This window comes from Tachysurus fulvidraco, chromosome 19 (genome assembly GCF_022655615.1).
Source record: "Tachysurus fulvidraco isolate hzauxx_2018 chromosome 19, HZAU_PFXX_2.0, whole genome shotgun sequence".
Taxonomy (NCBI): domain Eukaryota; kingdom Metazoa; phylum Chordata; class Actinopteri; order Siluriformes; family Bagridae; genus Tachysurus; species Tachysurus fulvidraco.
This window is the reverse complement of record NC_062536.1, coordinates 16,639,630-16,658,962: the sequence shown is the minus strand read 5'-3', so window position 1 is coordinate 16,658,962 and position 19,333 is coordinate 16,639,630. Positions and strand designations below refer to the sequence as shown.

At 42.2% G+C, this 19,333-nt stretch overlaps 1 protein-coding gene across 10 annotated transcripts in view; it reads right to left on the bottom strand.

Moving 5' to 3' along the window:
• Positions 1-19,333, bottom strand: part of erc1b (ELKS/RAB6-interacting/CAST family member 1b) — a 198,666-nt gene that overhangs the window by 87,929 nt on the left and 91,404 nt on the right. For all 10 annotated transcript variants that reach the window (XM_047803716.1, XM_047803718.1, XM_027151398.2 and 7 more), the window contains 2 exons: positions 16,726-16,857; positions 4,694-4,854 (listed from right to left, as the gene is read on the bottom strand). In XM_047803716.1, the coding sequence (XP_047659672.1) occupies positions 4,694-4,854; positions 16,726-16,857 (293 nt within the window). The remainder of the gene's footprint in view (positions 1-4,693; positions 4,855-16,725; positions 16,858-19,333) is intronic.

The following is a 19,333-nucleotide window of genomic DNA, read 5'->3' as shown; positions in this document are numbered from 1 at the left end:
GAGCACATCTAAACTGGAGCGAATACAGACAAACTATCCTCCAAAAATGTGTGTACACAAAATTAGCCTGCAAGTAATTCTGAAACCCAAGAGAGGAAATAAAGAGGTCACCGACTTGACAGACGAGCCTCAGCATGGACAGCTGTTCCACCAGGCTGCCACGGCGAGCGAGGCTTTGACCCAAAATGTCCCGATGCAGCTGTGTGGATAAGATCTGACCCGATGTTGAGAATATAACAGACATTAAGGGACGGAAAGAAAGAGATGATTAAGATGTCTAGGAGTATTATACCGGTATAGCGCTTAGCGTCATTACCCTGGACGACGGCGGGGGTAAAAGCTGCATGGTATAGACGTAGGATTTTGCGGGTAGCCTGAAATTCAGCCGGCAGTCAGTTTCTCTCTAGACATGATTCATACTCGAGCCACTATAGCGATGCTGTCTTAAAAACCACACTTTCCAGTGAGTGACCTAAAGGGAGATCTGACACCAAAGACAGAGTAGAGTGGGATTTTCTCCGCTCTCTGTCCTCTGTAATAAAACAACCTTATTCTGAGATAGCGTTTTTTATGACAGGCGAATTAGCCCAATAAGAACAGCCCAATTACAAGAATGAGCCCAATGAGAACAGCCCAAGTTACAAGAATGAGCCCAATAAGAACAGCCCGATTACAAGAATTAGCCCAATAAGAACAGCCCAATTTACAAGAATTAGCCCAATAAGAACAGCCCGATTTACAAGAATAAGCCCAATAAGAACAGCCCAATTTACAAGAATGAGCCCAATAAGAACAGCCCAATTTACAAGAATTAGCCCAATAAGAACAGCCCAATTTACAAGAATGATCCCAATTTTGGGCTGTTCTTATTGGTCTTGTAATTTTACAAAACACTGACACTGGAGACTCCTTACAGACGTAAATGTTTCTTTACAGAAAACGCCATCATACTCATTAACTTTAGCTTGGTAAAGTTTGTGCATGTTTTATAATTTGTTTATTCCTAACCAAAGTGTAGGTTGTTGATACAGTAACGACGGTGTATTAGAACAGGAACGTTAATATAAATTTGAATCGCAGCCGGCGATTCTGTCAAAACTGCTGCTATAGAGAATTAATGGAAGCCTTTCAAACAGAGACGTGGAATAAATATTTTACAGTAACTTTTCTGTGGACCCTTTGCCTTTACGACTGTGTCCAACTCTTTCCTATCCTCTGGGCAGCTTTTGGATCCTCTTAGTTGTAATAATAACAAGGTTGAAATGGGATTGCTTGGCCAAATCTTTGTCTTTTCCTCTTGACATATCTGTTGCAAATCTGCCAGATGTTGTCCACTTCCTTTTTCAAATCCAGTCAGGAGGCAGAGAGGTTCGTGGCAAAACTTTGGACTTTCATTTTTCCTCATGTTTAGAGATTGTTGTCTCGTTGCCACGTTCTCCTTTAATTTCGAACTACTTGGAATTAATTTTTTTTTTGTTGTTGTTGCAAAAATGGTTTCCTTTCCTTTTAGCACATATCTTTGACTTTGTTCAGAGTGATGGAGTTTCCACCTTGGGATAAAAGCTTTAACGCTCGGGGCACAAAGTGCTTGAGGGGATTTTGTCACGATGGTCTTCGATGCTGTTATAAGGCTGAGTGGTTTTACGTAAACAAACAAAAAACGACCGACCCACACGACACCGTGAAGGACCTCCGGATCGATTTGGACAGCAGTATCAGAATGCAGGTTGGAGAAGGAACATCTCAGCTACATGTACATAAGTATGTACACTTCCACGTGTATGTGACAGAATGACAATAAAGCTTGAGTTGAGTTGAGAACTTTAGAAGCTCTGTAGTTTCTTTCACTGTTACATTCCTGGCATGTCCCCCCCTTCTTTCCTCTCACATGTCGACCATCCTGCTAGCTTTGTGAAAGGCTAATTAACGCAGTGGGCTTTGCTCTCCCAGGGTGCTCTCTCTCAGACCTGATATGGCTGGTTTAAGGAGCTGTGGAGGATTAACGTGCGCTGCCTGGGTGGTGAGGCGGCAAGAAGCTGACATGATGCCTCTGAGAAGCCCTGAACAGTCAGAGGCCATGAAGTCCTGGCCTGGAGATCATAGGAGCATGTGAGCTCTGAGGATTATACATAAAGTCAATGAGGCTGTAACTGTGTGAAAGACTCGAGCACGATTAGTCTTTAAACAGCACGTAATTAGCTCTGCTGCTCTGTACCCTGTTACTTCCCAAGCCCTTGGCTCAGCTGCCTAAAATCCTCTTTTCCACCGTAGGGTTGAATTTTCTGTCTTCTGTGTAGGTAACAGTAACCAGGTGCTTGCTATCTATCTATCTATCTATCTATCTATCTATCTATCTATCTATCTATCTATCTATTAAGTAAAGACCTATTGACTATAGAAACTATATAAGAACTGAGAGGAATGAAATTTTTTTTTAGATCAGATATTTTTCTCCTTTTCAATATCGCATTTTTCTTTATGAATAGAATATAAAATGAATCACAAAAAACAAAAACAAAAAGGATTTCTGAAAGAAAAAAATCCATATATCATAATCTGCATGTTATGGAAATGTCTAGGAGAAAGCAGATTTTTTTTTTGTCATATCGGTCAAATGTTCTCGTTTTTTTTTCTTTCTTTCTGATATTAATACCGTTGATCGATAACGGCCATATTGTGACTTATGTCACTGAAAGAACATTCCTAACACCTAATACACTAAAATTCTGGTGAGAATAAATGACATTTCTGTCTTATTTATTTGATCTCTATAAGCATACAGGCTTTTTTTTTTTTGATTAAGTGTTTATCTAAAGACTTTTTTTTTTTTACAAGATGTTTTTCTTGCTTTTCCTGCTACGATGCCGGAGACAACAGTCCCGACACACCGCAAGCCAAATGCTTCCTTTCGGCCATCTGAGGAATTCTTCATTAAGACTTATTCCCCTGTCAACAGCCGTCTCCCATCGGGCCCACGGACATGTTCCCTGCTCACAAACAAATGTGGGATGAGAGTTAAACATTTGTTCGAGGGGAGACGACTGATCTCCGCTAACACTGAGCTAAGACTTTGAGCTGTGATCTGAGAGACAGAGAGAGAACAAAAGAATTGAAGAATGCGAGGGGAAAGAAAAAAAACAGACAGAGTGAGAAAACGTAGCCACATCAGACGAGCACGGAATACGACAGGATCTGACCGCATCACATCTGGAGCACAGGGAACGGGGAGAGAGAGAGAGTGACAGCGAGACTATGTGAAATGGAGAGGGAACATGTAGATAGAATAATGTGTTGGAGTTCTCATCTTTTTACTGCTTCTCTTCATTAACCATCGAGCCTTTTACATTATCCGCTGTACGTTTTGGTCAGTCACGTGCCGGCTTTTGAGGGTTCGTCTGTTTCCAGATGACAGAGTTTCATCCGTGTTCGTTTTGCCCTGATCGCTCTACTCTCATTACCGAAACCACAAAGACCCCCAAACCCAGCCCAACCCTACTCGCACCCTGACCCCCTTCCTCCTGCTGATACAGGATGTATCAGGCCATCATTCATGGCTGTATTTTCTCTGGGCAAAGCCTTTTTTTTTGGAAGCATGTGGTTAAGCGCGAGTGTGGAGTAGATACACAGTGCTCCATGTCTGACCCGAGCCAACTCTGAGCTTTCTGACGGCCGTGTTTGGACATCGCTTCTTTTTTCTTCGTTCAGATTTGAGAGGCAGAAAGTGGGTAGGGGTCTTGGTTTTATTTTTGTGACCACGTCTCCGAATAAAAAAACAAAACAAGAACGCTGCGCGTACGTAGACGCCACGCCACAAAGAAACTGCAGACCTTTGGCAATTGCTGGAAAAGTCCTCAAAATGCCAGCTCTGTCTCATTTCTCCCTACGACCGTTTCTACGCTTGTATTATATTTTCTCTGTACACCATCTGGCTTGCCCTGTACTGTTAACGTTAAGAAGGGGACAATACTGCAGGCTCGTGAACGTCGACGTACGTTTTAACTACGCGTGAGAATGTCTTTTAATCTGTGTGTGCTACAAAGGAACACAGGCTCCGGAGCTCACAACATGCCACATGGACCTCCTTTAATCAAGTCCAGAGAGTCACAGTCACCTTCTAAGGGCTGTCACAGTCAAGGAGTTTCTTCCTTTCTACAGATAAGACGAGTAGCACACTACGACACGGTCATAAATAAGACTAATGTATGATTAGAGCTGAGAGTCAGTGACAGATGAGTGCGTGTGTGAAAGAGTGTTAAAGAAGTCAGGGAAAACAGACAATGAGAGTGGGATATATGTTTGGATTGTACTTCACGTGAGTATCTCAGTAGTGTGGGAAGAGAAAGCTGTGTTAAGCACATAAAGTGGCACTCCTGTAGAGCTTATTGCCTCTCCAGACCACTATCCTTTAAAAAAACTATGCACTGCCGAGGAGAAAACACGTGCGTCTTATAAATTACGACATGTTCAGCTTCGCCGGGTTCTGGACGATAAGACCAAGAAACCTGAATTTGACCAGAATGTAATTATCTGGAGATTAATCCAGTGCAAAACTTTACAACTTCCCATCAAACCTTTAACCATTTTTCCAGCAAGGAGTTTATATAGTAACTACTGCCATGACAGGATAGTGTTCAAAAAAAAAAAAGGCCGCACGAGGACTGAAAATAAATGTTGTGAGAGAACAGACTCTTACTTCATCTCCAGAACCTCCTCCAGGTGCTTCCTGCGCTCGGCTCGCAGTGTGGTCAGGTGGGCCTCCTTCTCCGCCAGGGACTGTTGCGTAGACGAAAGCTTGGCCTTCATGGACTCCAGCTCCTGCTTTACCTTCTCCATTGCTCCCAACAGCTCCTCCATCTGCAGAGACGAGTTACACACACGGAAATGTGAAGTGACCGACGAGGCCGAGAGGAACCCAGAAAAGGTATCAAATAAACCATAGACCATAGGCTCTGTGTGTGTGTGCGTGTGTGTGTGTGTGTGTGTGTGTGTGTGACAAAAGGAATTGAGTAAACAAACTAACAAAACAAAGAGACAACACACACGATGAGAGGAACGATGATGTTTATGTTTGTCTTCACATATCCTCGTGAGGACCGTCCGTTGTCAGGATTATTATTGCTAAATAAAGCAATAAACTAGTAAATAAACTAAACTAATTTTTACTAAGCAACAAAAAGGGAACGTGTTTTATGTTTTAAATACCCAAATGTCCCCACGAGGTCAAGAATTTCACGTATATTCAGTACACGTTTGCTCGATACTAAGATTTAAAAACATTCCCACACGAAACAGGTTCAAACCTGGATGAGATGGATGATAAACACGAACTGTGCTACAGATCCAATATTTCAGCATAAGTTGAAAGCACAGCAGCATCATTAATGTGACGGTAACATTAAGGTCCGCCCGACTAGTTCTTGGTCACGGTAAATTTTATGCAGGAACCATGGTTCCAGTACTGAAAATGGAAATGCGGTTCAAAAACTTCCTGGTTCCTGTAAAAGTTCCTATAAAAGGTTTCGGTGGTGAAAATGAGCCTGAGGTTTGAAGCTGAATAAAACGTTCATGACTCAGCGCTGAGGTTTGCGATTTATTGGAGCCTTCAGTAGTTTTGCTCTGTTATGTATTCGTAAAGGTGGGTGATCTCCGGCTCGCTTACACGATGGTTTTCGTTCGCGATCTGCTCCTTTCCGCAGTGCGAGTGAATGAGAAGAATAAATCAAACAGCCAATGGCGGGTTTATGTATTCGTGTAAGGAGAGGTTTAGCGTGCTGGCTCGGAACGGATCTCGTAGACTCCTTGGCGGTTGCGGTTCTGACTCTGATACTTTCTGCCTCTGATTGGTCGTTCCTCAACTTTCCTCTTTATTCACCTGAATTTTACCTTTCTGCCTGCTCGGTCCTGATCGATGCCACTGCCTTTGGACGACAGACGTCGATTCGTACAGAAAGTCTCACTGGGTGTTTCTAGAGCTTCTTCTCTCCATTTTCAGCGGCGTTTCGCTAGAAACCAGATAATGTTTCATCGACTCTCTCAGAGGCCCACACAGTGGAACTCTGGCTCGCAGCTTGCTTCGCTATTACAAACACACAGCACTGAGTCATGACAAGCTGCATAAACTCAAGAGAGGATGAAGGAGTCGGTGTAACAAGATTCTGTCTGCGGCGCTGGAAAGATTACAAATGCAATCCGGTGCTGATGACGATTACATACCAGATACTATAACCCGGTAATGTGACTTTAAATGATTTCAGAAATGTCGGCTAATTTGATTAGTTTTATTCCCATCCTGACATGCATGTCACTGCAGAGAGCTTTCGTTGTAAACTAAACATCTTCACTTAGCAATTAGAGCTAGTCGGCACGAAGCGGCACGGCGAATCGATACTCCAGAACCTTTCGCTGATCCCCTTTATTCGAGGAAGAAACGTTTCTATCCTGACAGGGACGTGGCCCGTTCCAGCGTGACTCAGCCCGAGTTTAATTTCACATCGTTCCTTTCAGCACAATTAGTATCAACAGACCAATTAACAAAATAAATAACCGCTAACACAAAAGGTTGGATTAAAAGGTAAATTCTACTGAAAAGCAAAGTGAACGGTTAGCTGAGATGGACGGATCCACTGCAGAAAAATACGGCATGTAGATGACAAACGGAAGAATATCTTATTCTTTAAAATAAAAGGAATTAAGATGATTAAGAAAACTAACCGAAGATTTCAGAACTGATCAGATGGTCGATAAAAACGGATACGAAGACGTCTCACTCTGATAAACATTAAAATCTTGAATAAAAGCTACTACATCACCCACGTTACAGTACGCCTGCCCTGTTATGACCAAACCACGTCAACAACGTCAAAATCACGAGGCCATAAAGAGAAGCCATGCACAAAGACAGACAGAAAGTCTCAGCACTTTTATCCAAGCATCGTTCTCGAAGAGCTCCTTATATATATAGGATATCCTTAATATAATAAATCACTGTGGCATTGTTTTTTGCAGGCATTGCGCTATTAATAATTTGTAACTACTGTATAAGGAGTCGTGCGATCGAATAATATTTTAGTGTTTATTTATTTTATTTTATCTTCGTTACTTTGACTGCAAAGTGTTTTAGAAGACGAGACTTTGGGAATAATTCTTCTTCCTTATTTTGCTGTGATTTATTATTGCTGTGCATTGAAGTAACTTTCTCTATTTCTTATTTATACCACGTCTTTCCTCCTCCTTTTTTCATAAATTGTACGCATTTTATATGCTTATATTATAATAAGAAACAAAGTTAACAGAAAAGACTAGATTGTCATTGACACTAGAATTAACTCTCTCTTTAAAAAAAAAAAAGAAGACCTTCAGTTCAGCCCCCTGGTGGTTAGAGGGAGCACAAGAGCTGGTAAAACACTGAGAGCAGTAGAACAGTCGTCAATCCCATAACTCATCCACCTGATGTACTGTACCGTGGCCAAGCACTGAAACACTAATGTCCAGGGCTACGAAATGACGCCGAGGCAAAATTTATACCTGCCGCTGCCTCGCTCCTCTCGGCTGACCTCATTCCTCTCTCTCACATTTGTCATCATACACCATCATGCGTGACAGACAGAGGGAGCACTAAACAGTAGGACCAAATTCCAAGTGATGGAAAAGTGATGCTGAGCATGATGGCTACGATATGAGGTCTGGAAAGACTCACACAAAAAGTCTTACTCAAAAGAGAGAGAGAGAGAAAAAAAAGACCAAGAATAGATACTCAGTGGGTTCATTGATGCATTTAACCTGTTGTAAATATTCGGTTTCGCAGGTAAACAAATGCTCAGCTGTGAAAAATAATGAACGTGTATGAGATGGTTATCATTCTGTAATTTTAATACAGCACGTCATGTTCACACTTGGACGAGGAGTCTCTCTTTACACGTATCACACGTAAGATTCGGTTCTGGCCATCGTCTTGATTTCCTCTCGCTCTGTTTAAACTGTGAGATGACGGCTAGAAAGCCAGTTATATGATGGGTTTGTACTGTTTTATTCCCCCTCGCGTGCCAGGACAGGACCATTACCTGTTCATGATGATTATTCTTAATCTGTGAACCGGTCGGATCGCAGCACGGATCATGCGTTCATGCCTCCGAAGTGTTACACCACATTCATTTTAAACATAGTACCAGATCCAGACATCGATCCCTCCGAGCACTGCATAGAGCCTTTTGCTAAAAGAAGAGAAAGATAGCTGAGCTGTCCTTATGAGATAAGATCATTCTTTAATCATCCCACTATAGCAAAATTGAATGGTTAAAGAGCGTAGGGATAGCAGCTCAAGATCAATATAAAACATATAAACACACAATACTTATAGGATTTTTATAGGAGTCCCTACAGGGTTAGTGGGAGCAGCGCTGGCTGTATAGTCTCACAGCACTCCATTAAGATGCTTGGAGTTCAGCAGCCTGCCACTGTAGGAGCTGCGCAGTGCCATCAAGAGCCTCGTGCATGAGGTGGGAGTCGTTCTCCAGCATACGAGAGCTTAGCTATTATTGCACCAGATCTACCGCTACTAACATAATTGCTTTCTTCGTTGCAATCAGGGATTACACTGCTGGTTAGAAATGTCTTTCTTAATAAATGAATACGGTTAATATTATTTTGTAGATCCAGAATAAAATGTCTGAATGCAATCAAGGTAGTTTCTGAGACTTCTTTAGCACTTTTCCCTCCCGTGCAGGATAAAAATTAATTTTAGGCTCCTTAGTGGTGCTTCAACTGTTGTCTGGAGCTCGTAAGTTTGAATCCTGAAGATGACGCACGTCCTCGGACAGGACACCAACAGAGAATCGAACAGGCCATGTTCTCTGGGTGGAAAGCGAGGCAATCGTGGGTGTCTGTAAGCTAATGTATGCAGAAGACAACGGAGAAGAATACGTTCCACTGAATACGTTACACCACCCTGTGATGCAGAAAGAGCAGCAAAAAAGAAAAACAACTGTCCCTCATTGGTCCCTCATCAAAGAAATGTCTCTGTGCTATATGCTGGGACGAGGGCGAGCATTTTAAGATTTAAGATTAGCTGTAATGGTTCGACACCTCTGGCAACCGCCGATTAAATCTAGGTAGAGTAGCATTGCTGCTTTTGTGCTGATGCTGTCCAGGTCGGTGAAGCAGAAATCTGTGCTGATGGTCAGATATTTCTACAGAATAGAAATATGTTTTGCTTAGTAAAAAAATAATAATTAGAGGGAACGTTGTTCTGTAAAGGAAGCGAGTAGAGCGGTCCGCTCCTTTGGGTTTCCCGTATGCATGGGGAAGCGTTTAAACTTTGCCAGCGTCAGTTTTACAGGCTACGGGCTGTGGTGAGACGGAGAAATGGAAGAACCGTCAATCACGACTGAGAGGTGTGCAAGGATCGGAAGAAGGAAGAAAGAACTCCTTAAAAGAAAACAGTGTTGCACTGAAACAGGCTTTCATAGCTCTTATGCACACACACACACACACACACACACACACACACATCAGTAGAACAGCTGTGTAATGAATCCCTGATGTGTGGCAGCAGATACGGTGTCACTGTTGCCCACAGGGCAGATATGGAAACCAGAGCCATCTTCAGTGACCAAACCCTCAGCCAGAATGAAAGGACGTGATGGCTTTTACTGTAAAAAGCACTCGGCGAAGGCTGCCTGGATCGTGCTTCATGCAAACCCTAAAGATAAGTCATTCATTAAGAGATTAAACCTCGCCTCGGCTACATCTGTTATTCATGTGTCAGGCATTTGATCGTCTGCCAAATGCAAAATCAGACACACATCTAAATATATGGAAATGGGAAAAGCGAGCGGCCAAAAAATGCACAGCAAACTTTTCGAGCTGATCAAAGCGAACGTGAAATTTCCTCCTGTAGATGAAGCATCGGAAGATAAAATAAACACGGCAACGTGCTCAGATCGTTTGCTCGGGGGAATATGAAACAACATGCGATGTTAGTCGAGCCACGAAACGATTTACGACCGCTTATTTATGAAACACTGGGCTCGTGCCTGCGCGATGATTACGCCGGTCGACTGTAAGCGGACTTACGACATTGCCGAAGCTATCGGGAATCTGGGATGGATATCGAGCTGACCGTGCCGAGGTGTTCCTCCTGCCAGGAAAACGTCATGCTTGTCTCGTAACGTACGTTTTCCATAAAACAATAATGTTAGTCTTTTATAAACTCACACAAATATCCGAATCATTTTTATTCGCTCCGAATGACACCGAAAAGAGTCGTTTGAATAAATTGTGAATAAATTCTTGCAGGTTGAGGTCCCTAAAAGAATATGTGAGAGAGAGAAAATAAAATTCATATTTAAGGCTAAAATATGTCCTATTATACTCAAATATTCAATACGTTTAAATCCAGACCTCGGTCTAAAGTCAGTGTGAGACTTTCTCTTGACTATTTGGTTAACTTCTGAAGGTCACACACGACTTTTTTTTTTCTCTTCTTTTTTCTTTGCAGAGGCGAGAACGTGTTACGCAATAAACACCGGACGAGCGGGATCAGACGCGAACATAAAATTGTAAACACGTTTCTATTTCGCCTCGAACACGCCGGTTCATTTTGACGGTTCATTTTGACGCCGCGTTTGTTATGCACAGAAGGTCCGGCAGTAAAATGTTAAGAGATTGTTTCAAGCGATTTCAATTCAACGTTAAAAAAAAAAAAAAGATGAAATTAAAAAAAAAAAAAAAAAAAAGATGAGCAAGGTAACCGACTAGAAAAAGTAGATGATGAGGAGAAGCATAAAGAAGAGATAAAAATGAAGACAAACAGCTAGATTCTTACTTTCTTTATGCTATAAGCAGAATTAAAGCGAAACTAAATGGTGAGTATACAAACATTAAAAAAAAAAAAAAAAAACACTGGCAAAAAAAAAACTTTAAAAGAAAAGAGAAAGAGATGAAATGTAATGAAAGAGCAGCAATGTTTTCCAAAACGCGACGTTCCAAACGGTTGAAAATGCTGATGAAGGGCGATGCTTTGATCTAAATGGGGCAAAAACTGAAAAATGCACCAGAAAAAAAAGATCCTTTCAATCGGTGTGGAAATAAAACCCACTGATCTTACACTCAAATCAATGGCATGTAGTGGATTCTTCACTTAAAAGGCCGCACAAACATGAGGAAAGTCCTTAAGAGTTTTTAGGGGATGATGCTACGGTGCGTCACCGCCGTACTTGTTTAAGACAGGAGAAGTGAGTTAGGGAAGCTAAACTGTGGTTGTGTTACTGATGTGTTCCACCTGATATACTGAGAATATACGGCCAGCAGCATTCGCTATGACATCATGGAAGCCTGGAGATCAGCTTAGGAGCTCCAAATCATATCTGTTAAAGGAAATCAAAACAAGAATGAACCTACTGTGGCGTGCCGTATTCTTTACACTCCTTTCATCCTTTGTGGGGTTAAAAGTGAAGCTCAAACACAACACGATCGTTTTTGGTTCGAGACTCTGTTAGAGACGGAGCTGAAGCAGCCGAAAGAACTAGACTCGTTTCCATGTGTTTTTTCTCTCTCTCTCTTTTTTTTTAATCCGATGCTTCGTGACCTCGGGGCTTACAGATCTTCATCTCTGAGCTGACTTCGCAGTGTCTCCTGTTGTAAGGAGTGAAAGCTACAAGCCTGCTGAAAGGAACGAGCTGGACTTCTTTTTGACTTCTGAGGTCTCTGGCTTTCGATAAGAGGAGCTTATCTAACGAGTTTATCTAACGGTATCTAACGGTTTAAATAAATATTAGACCCATGTTTTAGGGACATGCAATCAGAGATGGGGGACTCGAGTCATATGACTTGACTCGAGTCAGACTTAAGTTGCGAATTTGAGACTTCAGACTTGCTTGACAATTAAAAAGAAAGACTCGACTCGACTTGACATTCGTGACTTGAGACTTGACTCGGACTTGAGTTAAATGACTCCGAGATGGGGGACTCGACTCGAGTCAGACTTAAGTTGCAAATTTGAGACTTGCTTGACAAATATTAAAAAAAAGCCTCGACTTGATTTTGACTTGACATTCATGACTTGAGACTTGACATGGACTTCAGTTAAATGACTCCGAGATGGGGGACTCGACTTGACTCGAGTCAGATTTAAGTTGAAAATTTGAGATTTGCTTGGCAAATATTAAAAAAAGACTCGACTTGACTTTGACTTGACATTCATGACTTGAGACTTACATTGTGACTTGCACATGTGTGACTTACTCCCACCTCTGCATGCAGCAGACATAACGTATCGATCATTTATATCTATTTATAGAGGACCAAAGTGTTGTACAATCCTGAAGCAGAAGAGTATTTCTATATAGACACGTGATGCAAAAGGTAGCGCTGCTCGTCTCTGTGTGTGTGCGTGTGGTGCGTGTTGGCCTGGGTTTAATTTCTGGGAATATGACAGAACGAAGGAATCGTCCACAGAACGCCAGAGGAAAATGAATCCATAAACAATTTGTCAACAATAAACTTTCAGGACAAACAGATCGCTCCGTAAAAGCAAAGCAGAGAATGAGAGAAATCCCAGGCCTTGAGACAACGATCGACAGAGGATGATCTTCAAGCAACGGTCAATAAAGCGCATTGTGACGGTGGTTAAGCTTCCTAACACGGTGTTTGGTTTGGAGTAAAACCAAAAGCCACACACTTCCACGTTGACGAGTTGGTGTGGGTGGGGGGGTTAAAATTTGTAGCGCAGATGGAAAATAAGAAATAGAAATCAATAGGAATGGAATCGTCCTTAAAAAAAAAACGAAAGCGAGATAATAAAAGTAGGAAAGTACAAAAGAAAAGAATGATATCATTACCTTGAACCACTTAAAGTCGGCGTGGTTGGAGTCATGCATAGGCTCATGAAAGAGCTTGAAGCGGGCAGCAAGCGGTGGAGAAGCAACAAAGAAAGAGAAAAGAGTAATTACAGAAGAAGCCAAAAAATCAAAGCTGTCTCAGCAGAAGAAACAGAAGCAGACGAATAGAACGAAACACGAACGGTCTTCGGAAACAAATCACGCAAACAAAAATTGGAAGCAGAGAACGAAGGGGGAGGGGTAAAAAAAAAAAGAAATGGGAAAAGAGGGTTATATATTGCGGTAAATAAGAAGTTGCAGGGACAACACGGGGGGGGGGGGGATTTGTGACAAAAAGAGCATAAAGGGGTGTGAAAAGAGAGAATAAACAGAAATCCATATGCAGCGCCAAGGCAGAAAGGATGACATGGAGGAAGAACAGGGACACTGGTGGCTATGGGACACTATCTGCTCATCCTGATCGACACTGGAGGAGGTGCTGAGACTTTCTTTGGTCTGGTGTCTCGAGAAAGAAGGTTATGAAGTATGTCATTTGAGTGCTGAATCATGTCTGGAGACTAGACGTGTATTTTCATGTGGTCTTGGGCAAACGCTTTGACCGGTCCTGCTTGAGCAGCTGGTCGCATTTGAACAGGCCAGCCGTAAATCCTGCCCCTGGTTAAGTGATTGGTGTCACAGCACAGCGAGAGGCTTGTGTCAGAGGAAAACAGTTCTTTCTCCCAGAGAGGCCACATTTTGCCCTTAATTACACACACCCATTACATTGGCAAGCTCAGTGAGGTTTGGCACGGTGCAAAAAAACTCATGAGAGCATCAGCTAAAATAAGACAGGCCTGACCCTTCAGTGCCAGCGCAGTGATTTCATTTGATAGGCCTCTCTGCTGTAAGAGCAGCTAATGTATGGGTCAGAATGGACAAGGAGGACAAAACGAGGGACGGGAGCGATAGGAGATAAATGGTTGGGGGAGGGGGGGGTGCAAGATGGAAAGCAAGAGGGCTGTCAGGATAACAAAGAACAGAAACACTCGCTTCCATGTATTTAGAACAAAAAGACTGACAGAAATTTGTACAGAGCCTGAATCCAACGTGTAGTACAAAATCTGAACAACAAGAGAGCAGCAATTAGAGGAAATTGAAACCAGAGTTAAGGGGAAATGTGTGTGTGTGTGTGTGTGTGTGTGCGTGTGTGTGTGCCAATGTGTGTGTGCGTGTGTATGCAAGGATAGGGTGTGTGGCAAGCTAACTCAAGAGATATACAGTAGTTAAGACACTTAAGTGTGTGATTTAGATATTAGATAGGAAAGTGCTTTCCGAATGTTACATAAACAGACTGAATCATTAGAATCTGAACATAAATGAGGTCTGTGCACATGTACAGTATGTTATATAAAATCAGTCCAAAGCAGGTCTGATGGTCTCTAAACCACTTTCCATTCTTATATAACAGGTGTCTCTATAATACTTAATGCTTTTATTTCTCTCTATCAGAGAGCGAACGTTTGAGCATGAAATAAAGGTTGGCCTGCGGTACTGATGCGCACGTAAAGCCGACGGGTGCCAATACTTACTCGTATTTAGATAACGTGGCTTTGTGACGACGTACGTTCAAATAAAACCGAAGTGAATTCAACACTCTGAACTGAGTTAAAAAAAAAAAAAAGAAAGGATTCTGAGAGTAAACAACTCCTGACAATGTTAAAACACAATTCGTCACACAAACGGTGATATATTGTCCATGTGGTACCTTTACTGTATAATATCTGTGGAAAACAATAAAATCTTAGACTTCTAAAATGTTCCTTCTTAGTAAAACTGATTCAAGCAGAACCCCTTTAGGAAATTAGGAATTCCTCCAAAAGAACATTTCAAGAACCCTTTCCCCCCCAGACTCTTAAACCGACGTACTCTGTGAACTTTCAGGGCAGTTGTTTTCTGTCTGAGGAGCAGTCCAGTGAAATGATCCCTGGTCCTCTTGAAAAATGGTGGTTTGGGGCTCGTTTCAACCAAACGTGAGGTGAGAAAGCTCCTGCACTCTGTGCTGCGTCCGGAGCAATGCAATAAGGTTAACTGGTCACGTTACTTCCTGTTTTAAATTTTATGATGGTGGGGAGAAACAGAACACTTTACTGATCAGATTTCCACAGGACTTGAGCACTATAATTAGCTCACCCTTGTGGTACAGTACAAGTGCTTGCACTGACGGCGTGGCTAAAAATAGCATCTTCTCTCTCCACACTTCTTCACCTGTAGTTATCTCTGAATGATGACACTCTGCATCCGAAACGTGCTTTTAACTATCCATGGCTTGAGTTTGAAGTGTGTGTATGGAACTGTGCAATCGATCCAAGGTTTAAAATGAATTCCTCTACGTAAAAGCGTACCTTTGAATTGAAGCCCCGCCCCAAAACAAGCCCAAAATACACAATAAAGCAAAAAGAGAAAAGTTTTTAACAGACAAAACCTTTGCTATGTTACTAAATATCACTGTTCTGTATTCTCTGAAAGGAAAGCGATTTTAGCCGGAGACGTCATCGGGCACACGGACTTAGTTCCAGTACGGGTCACTTAGCAATGGAAGCTCTAATGAGTGTGTCGATGGGTGATGAAGGGGTTTAAGAACAGTGATGCAGAGTTTGGCAACCACCCCAACGTCCTCTCCTGACTTCCATAGGAATAAACCAGGCTTAGCAGCAGCACTGGCTTCCTTCGAAGCGCTGCACTAATTAACCCCAAAGGGATCCAAACAGTGGACCGCTCCGGCCAAAGTCAGGAGTAAAAGGAAGTCGAGCATGACGTGTTCATGACCCTTAAGACCGTCAGTCTGCAGCAGACGGGTGAGCCGCATTAACGCTGACTCACGGGCTGTCCGGCAGAAGGAAGACTCGTTCGGTAAGAGCGTTTTCTTTTTGATGCCATCTCCAGGCCAAACACAAGGACGCTGTGATTTAAACTCTTTCGGTGCCATGAAAACACCAAGTGACCCGTTTTAGACACAAATAAGACACGGCTTGTGTATGTGTGTGGAAAGAGGGGGAAAAAAAAAAAAAAAGGAACAAGGTTTTTATTTCACCGTACTTGCTATACAGGAATGATTTATTTTCCAAATGAAGACTGACTGGAGACACAAACACAGGCAGGCGCATGCCACATGAATGTTGTTAAATGGCCTCTTGTTGGCAGGGTGATGTGAGGTTGGCATGATTCATAAAGCTGCTGTAGTGATGTGATGTGCTGTGCTGTGCTGTGACAGGGCAGCCATTATGCTAACAGCTTGGAAGATGCTAGTCGTCCATAAAAGTGTGTTAATCTCTTCATCTCGTGCTAAAAACGGCTATTACTAAAGCACGGCGCGTTGCCTTTTTCTAAAGAGTTGAAGAACTCGGGAAACTTTAATATAACAGCTACTAACTTAGTGCAATTCGGCTTATTTAAAAATATTCCGTGTTAAGACAGGAGACAAAGTAGTCTCGATATGTAGCGGAAAATGACTCGTTTCTATAAAAATCCCTGCGCAGGATTTGGCGATGAATTAGTTAGCATATGTTTGCATGGCCCACCTTTATACTACAATGATGACAGGATGTAATAAAACATGGTTTAAAGCCAAAAATCATTAAACAGAATTAGCTATCTTGCTAAGTGTATTAACGCACAGATTTAGTTAGGAAGGGACACCGATGAGTGGTCACTTCTCTATATAAAAAAAAAAAATTAAAAAAAAAAAAGCCAGCAAGATATTTGACCACCAGAACACCACATCACCGACACGTATCATTTGTATGTGCCATGCTCCTTGTACATAAATGTAGACATGTGAAGGTCACTTATATGAGCTTCGCTAAAATAACTGACTTTTCTGAACCTGAGCAATGCTTTTGTGTTAACAGACCTGTTTCTCTGCATGTGTGCGTGCAGCCTCTTCTTGTGCCAGCACCATCTCTCTCTCTGCGGTGATCTGTACACTCTCACGTAGCGCCTCTTCCAGTTCCTCGATTCGTTCGTCTTTCTGCCTCAGAGAGTCCTGTTAGAAATGAAAAATGGCATTAAAATACAGAAGCAGTAACCAGGACAAACTATAAAACATGAACTTCCCACGTTTTTTAGTGTGAGAAGAATAAATCACAGGTGAAAGTGAGTGAGAAGCAGGTAGGTCTGTAAGAGCAGGTTGCTGGGGTCAACATCATGATGAGTGTGTCAGGGCAGGAACAGAAGCTTCAGTAGTTAAGGTCAGATGTGGTTGGCAGATAGAGTCTGACCAAGACCCATGTCATCAGACAAGCAACAACACTTTCCTCTGCACTTTGGTTACTCATAAAAGGAACAGGCAAGAAGTTAAGCCGCAGCTCTCGTGTTCAAACTCGGTGATAAGCTTTAACTTGGGTTGACAGACCTGACTGATATTCGCTCACACCTAGTATTTTTATGTGCCTGGTATCTTCACGATAGCAAAATCTACCATAAGCAACCTGATATCTCTTCAAAAATGAGTTCAGACACGTCGACCACCGAGCTGCCATCATTAGCACCTGGAGCAAGGGCATAAATCTCAACTGCACAATTGTATAAAGGACATGAATGTTGTACCCTGGATAAAGGTCTCTGTTGCCATGAATAAACATTATATACACACACACGTACACAAAATAAGACCAAGGGGTTTAAGTAAAAAAAAAATAAATAAATGCTTAGATACTTGCCAGAGAGATTCTCTATATACGACGTCTATACTTATGTTTACATAAAAGAGGTGACAAATTAAAGAGAATGAAGAGTGGCTCTGTTAGGATGTCGGAAAATATTAATATATTTTGCTGCCACGGTTCAGATTATTATAAAGAAGATGGACATACATAAAAATAAATAAAAATAAATAAATAAAAGGTTAGCGCGCTAGCTACGTGTACTGATGCACACCAAGAAAAATGTGATGTAGTGAGGAAGTTACTCTGATACTGATTGCTTTGATTGTACGGTGAAACACTTCTATGATGACGAGTGTGGTTTATGGGGATGACTCCGCCCACTTCCACAGGTCACATGGACTCACTGAAAGGTTTGATACGGATGACATGCTATGGCCTTCACACTCATCATATCTCAACTCAGCTGAACACTGTGTTGGAAGACATTAGACTGCAACGTTAGACAGCACTCTCCACCAGCATCATCAGGATTATTATCAAACCACCAATTAATGGAACAGAAACTTGCAGAATCAATGGCGAGGTGTAACGATGCGCTTCTGCTGGTTCAAAGTGGCTTTGCACCTTATTCACACACATTACTGTACGTTGGGTGTGCTTTTTATTTGCCAGTCATCGGTACTCGAGTGTTCGGCGTGCAGTTTTCTCTTCCTGCTGCACAACAGACTTAAGCAGGCACTTGTGTAATGCTGGCGTTCTGCTGGATGCATCTGCACCAAATAAAATCTTTTTAAAACTAAAGGCAGCAATTACTGGAAGCTGAAGCCTGTAGGGTGTAGGGGTGAAGGGTGAGACCAAACAGCGCAGTGTGGAAACAGGAAGAAAAGAAATTGAAGATCTTTAACCATATATGTTCTTCTCTCCTACAGTGCCAAGCATCAGCTCCACGTCCTTAAGACACGGCACGATCACTTTGTCTTGATTTAAAGTGACGCTAATCCTTTCTGTACGGTCAATATCTCGTTACGTTAATGCTCCTGGTGCCAAAACTGCACAACTGATAGAAAGAGACACCTCAGGGAGGACCAAATTAAAGCCACATGGAAGAGCTCTGGGAACTGATGAGCTGCACAGAGGCTCGGGAAGAAATAAACTGGGCTCTGGAAACTACAGGAATAATTTGGAGATGAGCAGCAAATACAGCAAAAATGATATGTGACTATGTGGCCTTTTTTTTTTTACCTGACTGTTAAAGGAACAATAAACATGAATAAATAAGTGCCTGCCGGAGGATGCCGACATAATCCTAAGCCCTACTATGGAATCATGCCAAGTAAAAAATACACTCAACAAACCCTTTAGTATACAAGACAAAAACTTTTACAAGTTTTAACAATAGATCATCACAAAGCAGGTTTAAAAAAAATTACTTACACAGATTTATATCTCTTAAGACAAAGCTAGAGGTGACGTGGGTAAAGACAGATTCCCTAAGACAAAATGAGTGATAATGGATAGTGGGAGTATAGACCCTTACAGTGTACTGGTGTAGAGGAGTAGAAGAGTTCATGATTACAGCAGCAGCTCTTCAGTACAAATCAACAATATCCAGCTGACAGTATCTACTGAAGCATTGATGAGAATTAAGCACAAGTTTATGTTTACTCTTATTGGGAAGTTGTGGCCTAATGGTTAGAAAGGTTAGAGTTTGACTCCTAACTCTAAGGTTGTGGGCTCGAGCCTCGGGCCGGCAATACCACGACTGAGGTGCCCTTGAGCAAGGCACCGAACCTCCCCAACTGGTCCCCAGGCGCTGCAGCATAAATGGCTGCCCACTGCTCTGAGTGTGTGTTC